This window comes from Triticum dicoccoides, chromosome 2A (assembly GCF_002162155.2).
Source record: "Triticum dicoccoides isolate Atlit2015 ecotype Zavitan chromosome 2A, WEW_v2.0, whole genome shotgun sequence".
In the NCBI taxonomy this organism is placed as follows: Eukaryota; Viridiplantae; Streptophyta; class Magnoliopsida; order Poales; family Poaceae; genus Triticum; species Triticum dicoccoides.
In genome coordinates, this window is record NC_041382.1 from 57,625,833 (window position 1) to 57,631,576 (window position 5,744).

Consider the following 5,744-nt stretch of genomic DNA (forward strand, 5'->3'; position numbering starts at 1 on the left):
GGGTCATCAGGCGTGACGCAAATACTATGACGGCACACATACACCTACGAGCCAAGGCCATGATGGCCTGGACCAAATGCATCTCCTCTCACCTGAACGCCGGCCCTGGACCATGTACGCAGCAACAAAATACCATCATGCTAAACACTATGCATCACCATCACCATCATCATCATCATCAATACCAAATACGTACAAAACATCATCCACCTCTGCACCAGAAACAAGACCACATACAGGTTTCAACTGGTTTTTCACTTTACAGTTTATTATTCAGTAACACCCCATCAGATCAGGCACTTCAGAGTCGGGTAGTTATCAGTTACACAAAAAGAATTGTTCAGTGGCAGGGGCTGTTCTGCTTGCAAAATGTAACAGCACATACTACTGACAAGATCAACTATACATTGCAGGCACCTTGGGTGATTTGCACCCAGCAGGCATCAAAATTCACAGCAGAAACCCGCACTTGGACAGCGTTCATGCAGACATTTTACCTTCTTTTTTTGGTTTGCCTCCCCATCTTCAATAGGTTTCCAGTAACCCTTCCACCGGGGCTTCCGCTTGGCAGGTGTGAGCCATGTAACCTACATACTTTTTTTTGGAATAATAGCCTACATTTTACATTCTACTGCTATAAGCCACTATGCCAACATAACATTTTTTTTTCTTTTTTTGTCAGACACTATGCCGATATACTGACCAGTACTACACATGCGCTCGAATAACCATCAGAGCAGAACCAAGTCAGTTTCATGATCTTAGTGCACCTGGGAGGCTAATAAAAGAATACCCTGATCTTCAGATTCCCTTTGCTAGGGGCAATAAGGAGATGAGAAGAAACCCACAGACATGATGAGTATCCGCCCGATGATCAGAATAAAAGATGCAAAAGAGTATGTGCCAGATGATCCAGCAATATCCTAGCCAATTGTACTCCAACAGTCATCTGCTGCCTGGTAGCCCACCCCATACTGGTGCAGGTGCCGAGAGTAAAATGAGTCATTGTACATGCTTTTTGGCAGCTCTGATGCGCCAACGATGGACAACGTCAGCTCTGAGTTTGTACATTTCACCTTTCCATAGACATCATTGATGACATATTTCATGAAATCTTCCTTCAGAGAGCTAGAATCAAGAAGAGTATCTGATTGAGGGATGAGGCCCCAGTGATATACAATGTTGGGTTTGATGACTGTATGATCAACTTCCTGTGATGAATTGGGGTCACACTCAATGCCGTTATCTTCCAGCTGCAGAGCACAAGTTAAAACCATTTAGATTTACATCCTTGCACTAAATGAATAGTCGAGCTGCATGAGTATGAAGGAAAAACAAGACGACTGCACTGCAGCAAACAAACCTTGAGAATAAGGTAAGGGAAGCGGGATTTAACCCATCCAGTCCAATCATGCAGTTCTTCAGAAGTTGGAGCACATAGAGCAATGCGAAGAAATTGTTCATATGTTGTCGAATATGGGAAGGGTTCAAAAATCCATGCCCACTCAAAATCATGGCTCCCTAGGTCCTGTGCCAAACAATAAAGAACTGTTAAGAGTTGATGCAAAAATAAACTCGAAGTGTTCAAGCAAACATATGCGCAATTGTCTAGTACTGGAGAAAACTGAACCGCAAAAATATTCCAAGATAAGTTGCATCATGTACAGTTTTGTTAAGAGGACAGACAAGGGTAAAATGTATACTCACTGAAATGATATTCTGAACTAAAACTTCAGATGAGTATCAATGAACTAGGCGTATAGCAAAATGCAAAAAGAAAATATAGTCAAGTACTTGAAGTGAACAAGGAACACGAGATAGGTGTCTACATATTTGTCAAGCTAGATCATGTTGAATGGTTGGGATGCAGAAACCATAGTCGTAAGAAACAGTGGATTAGTTGTCCCTGCGAAAGAAACCTAGAACAGGAAAGAGTGCGGAATACATGCATGCATGGAAGATCTGAATTTGTGGCGTAGGAATTTCAGAATGTGTTTGTTTATGTAAGCATAACCAAGTGTACTAAAGCTGTGACAAGTAATATGGATCGGAGGGAGTAATAATGTTTCAATAAATGACTAAATATCTATACCATATAGAGTTTTAGACAAAACCTCAGAATAACAAAATCTGTGCATTTCACAAACTTCACCAGACTTCAAAAAGCAGGACAAACACAACTATAAGTGAAACTACCTAAGTTACTGACCTTGGTCAAAACATAACCACGCATAAGCTCCTCTCTGATCTTCCTGAAGGTACCTTCCGTCATATTAGACGCACAGAGCTCCGGCGGAGAACAAGGCATCACTATGGGCATTAAACACCCATCTGAGCGCGTGCAGTTAGTTTGCTGACCATGCAGATCTACTGGAATATGCCAAGGCCAGTGAGCAAATATCTCAAAGAACATGGTGAACAGACCATTGGCAGTGGCATTTGGAAATCTCTGACAAACATATGCTGCAAGAATCGCCAAATGAATCCCAGCAAAGAAACCAAGCAACTGCAAAATGGCATAGGACATGTCAACATGACACGGTCAGACCAGAATATAGCTGAACAGCCAGCACATATTAAAACAACATACATGGCAATGAAGTCCCCGCCTCCTAGCCCATAGTTTTATGCATCGCAACAGAACTTGGAACTTCTGCATGAATTGTTAACAAACAGAATTTGAAGTGAAAAAGTAACAATAATTTCAAGTACTCTTGTGTACAAATAATAATGAGCAATACCACAGTCACAGTAAATCAATGGAAACAAGAGCATGGATAAAAGTAAATAAATCGAAGGAAACAAGAGCATGTTAAGCAGGAAGTGCAAAAATAGATAAATACAAGAGTAAGTAAATGGATTGAGAAGTGTAGATTCAAACATGACTACTTGGGTCCTCATGTACAATTACGCAGGGGACAAAAATGTGACCGAGTGCTGGTGAATTAAATTAGAATAGTCTGTAACCTCTTGATCCGGCACTAGCTGCACAATCTGCTCATTAACACGAACTCCAGACAAACTCTTCCAACTCCGTGAATCAAGTTTCCGAAGATACTGAGGACTAGATGTATTTATAGCCTGCATGAGCAAGTAAACCCGTCAGAATATAGACCTTCCATTTTTACATAGTACGACGTCTGTGGGACAGTCATGATAAAGATAATTTGGAGGGATCATACTCCACATATATGGATTTATCTTGTAAGTATCATTTAGGGCGCTGAACTCAGAAAAACTGGAGAAGCATTACTACAAGCAAAATTAGATGTTTTAGATGTGAGTTCTTTTGATCAAGGTAAATTCTTTGCATATGTGTTGATCAAGCAAAAAGTTGGTGCGTACATGGGAATATATGGTGGCTTTTAGGCCTGCTCAGCCCGACTCCTTGACTGGCTGTTCGGCAAGCAGGAAAATAGAATTATATATTGTGCCCCTATTCCTAGGGATTAGCAAACCACATTCGGTAGGCATGTGATAGAACATAACAATAATATTGGTCAGTATCTGATCCAACTCTCCAATAAATCCATAAGATTCAAAGGGGAAGGGCTTGTTACACGTGGACCAACAAGCAAATTCACCAGCCATAGTTAATTTTGACAGGGTGCTAGTTAGCATGGCTTGAAGCCAGATTTCACACCTTTTGCTGTGATAAGCCTGACAAGAATTGGCTTCATCATGCACATATTGCTGTGAGCAAAAGAACCAAGTACAGGGCATTTCTTTTTCGAGCATCAATGTTTTTCAGGCTGGTTTCGAGAAACAGCTGGTACGAAATGGGTGAGGCGATGACGTACAGTGGACTTCTCCTGACTAATGGTCAAATGACATTAGACGTCCCATAGTTTTTTTTTGCAAGGCTGGGGTTAAATTGTGGGGGTGATGTCAAGGAAAAGTAGTGAGATCTTGTCACACAGATCGAAAAGTTTGATGCTCAGGATGAGCAACATGGGTTATCCAATAATCTTCTGGATGTGGTGTCAGATATCTGGTATGATTATTTTGAACATCTAAAGAGAGGTAGAGGGGTGCACAATAGTTGTTAGCTGGTAACCCCAAGTCACTAACGGAGTCTTTTTCCACAGTGCGGCAAAGGCCACCAAAGAGAATGTTCTATCATGTGTCCTGAGGACGGAGAGTGCAAGGAAAGTCAGGATCGTCTTTGTGCACTTCTAGAACTTCATTCGGTTCTGAATCAGTCAGGTTTGACACCGGAAAAACGTATCCGAGGTTCAGGGCCATGTTTGATGATTTTGATGTGCCAGATTTAAAGAGATTATATACTACAGAGTTATACCCTTAGCTCCTCAGATCAGAGGCACTTCAACTATCTAGAACAATATCGTCCTAATGGTAAGCTTCTCACTAACAGGTTCACTCCATGAGTTAAGGTAATTGCACATAATCAGACAGGATTCGTAAATACAGGTATAGTTTTCTAGAAGGGGTGCCAGCGTAACAAACTTGCCTGAACTGCATCAAGGACTGGGAGCTGGGCATATGTCAGATCAACAGAAATCCCACTGAATCTAAATCGCATCAATGGAACCTTGGCATTTTCCACAGTCTGCAGTCCTGATACTTCCGGCCTGCACTTGAGAATTTGTCGCAGAACAGCAAAAAAGTGGTGCTGCAAGATTGACATGACATGCGTTAGTATCCTGAAGCAAAGGTGGAGAAAGAGGGAACACAAACCACGATAGTTACCGGCAAGTTTGCGATACAGGGACCAACACATAGCGCATCGATGTCAGATTCAGGTCCGTGAGCCTTGAAGAAACAAAAATACTTGATCAGACAATGCACTTGATTTATTGCATCATAAGCGGCAACTAGAACAAACAGAAGGTGCACAAATATGTGACAAGGCATAAGGGCAGGGCACTATAAATAACAGACCATTTTCTGCTCCTGTATTGTCTGTGCTAATAATAGGTTTGCAATCTACCTTCCTTGCGATATGGGTCGGCTTAATTGGGCAAAAGGTGTGAAGCACTAAATCTAGGCATTACTACAAACATGAAATTCCATAGGGTGAATTGGGGATAATCCAACCAAATTACTAGTACAAGCATGCAATTCTATAGAATCTTGAAATTGGGGATAATCCAACAAAATTACTACCACAAACATGGAATTCTATAGAATCCTGAAACTGGGGATAATCCAACCAATTTGGTCAACCCCGCAAACATTCAGAGAAATCATGACCACATCATTTTGGTAAATATCTTGCGTTCTTGCTTACCCCTAACGTGTAAGAACCATAGGTGAGGACCGTAGCCGTCACCCGCCTCGGGGGAACCCTCTCCTCACAGGCCACCGCCTTGGCCCAATCCGTCACAATCTGCAAGAGCAAGCAGCGAAAACAGAACAAGTCAGGAACTCCAGCCGGACGCAAATGCCTTCAATACCCATTTTTTTAAGCCGGAATCCCCATGCCCGGGTACCTTCTTGAGCTCGCGGATGACCTGCTCCCTCGTCTCCTCCTCCTCGGGCGTCGGGATGGCCCCCTCGTCCGCCAAGAACTGCATCACCCCCAAGAAAGGAAGCACGAGATTACTCGGAGATAACCGGGGACACCAGGGAAACCAGAGGAATCGGGGGCTGGCGGGGGGCTCACCTGCACGAGGGAGTGGGTCCGGCGGTAGTCCATCTCGAAGAAGAAGTCGGGAGGCGGCCGGTGGGGGACCGGCCAGGGGAGGAGGCGGCGGCCCGCGGGGAGCGGGGGCGGTGGGGGC

The 5,744-nt window shown here is 43.3% G+C and overlaps 1 protein-coding gene across 1 annotated transcript in view; it reads right to left on the reverse strand.

Annotated features, from left to right (window-relative positions):
* Nucleotides 1-211: 211 nt before the first annotated feature.
* LOC119353197 (nuclear poly(A) polymerase 3-like) overlaps nucleotides 212-5,744 on the reverse strand; it is a 6,241-nt gene continuing 708 nt past the window's right edge. The window contains exons 2-11 of the mRNA XM_037619789.1: nucleotides 5,627-5,744; nucleotides 5,454-5,531; nucleotides 5,252-5,350; nucleotides 4,711-4,773; nucleotides 4,472-4,633; nucleotides 2,968-3,081; nucleotides 2,591-2,653; nucleotides 2,210-2,506; nucleotides 1,364-1,528; nucleotides 212-1,253 (exon numbers count right to left, since the gene is read on the reverse strand). The exon at nucleotides 5,627-5,744 is cut by the window's right edge and continues 21 nt beyond it. Of these exons, the coding sequence (XP_037475686.1) occupies nucleotides 924-1,253; nucleotides 1,364-1,528; nucleotides 2,210-2,506; nucleotides 2,591-2,653; nucleotides 2,968-3,081; nucleotides 4,472-4,633; nucleotides 4,711-4,773; nucleotides 5,252-5,350; nucleotides 5,454-5,531; nucleotides 5,627-5,744 (1,489 nt within the window). The 3' untranslated portion in view covers nucleotides 212-923. The remainder of the gene's footprint in view (nucleotides 1,254-1,363; nucleotides 1,529-2,209; nucleotides 2,507-2,590; nucleotides 2,654-2,967; nucleotides 3,082-4,471; nucleotides 4,634-4,710; nucleotides 4,774-5,251; nucleotides 5,351-5,453; nucleotides 5,532-5,626) is intronic.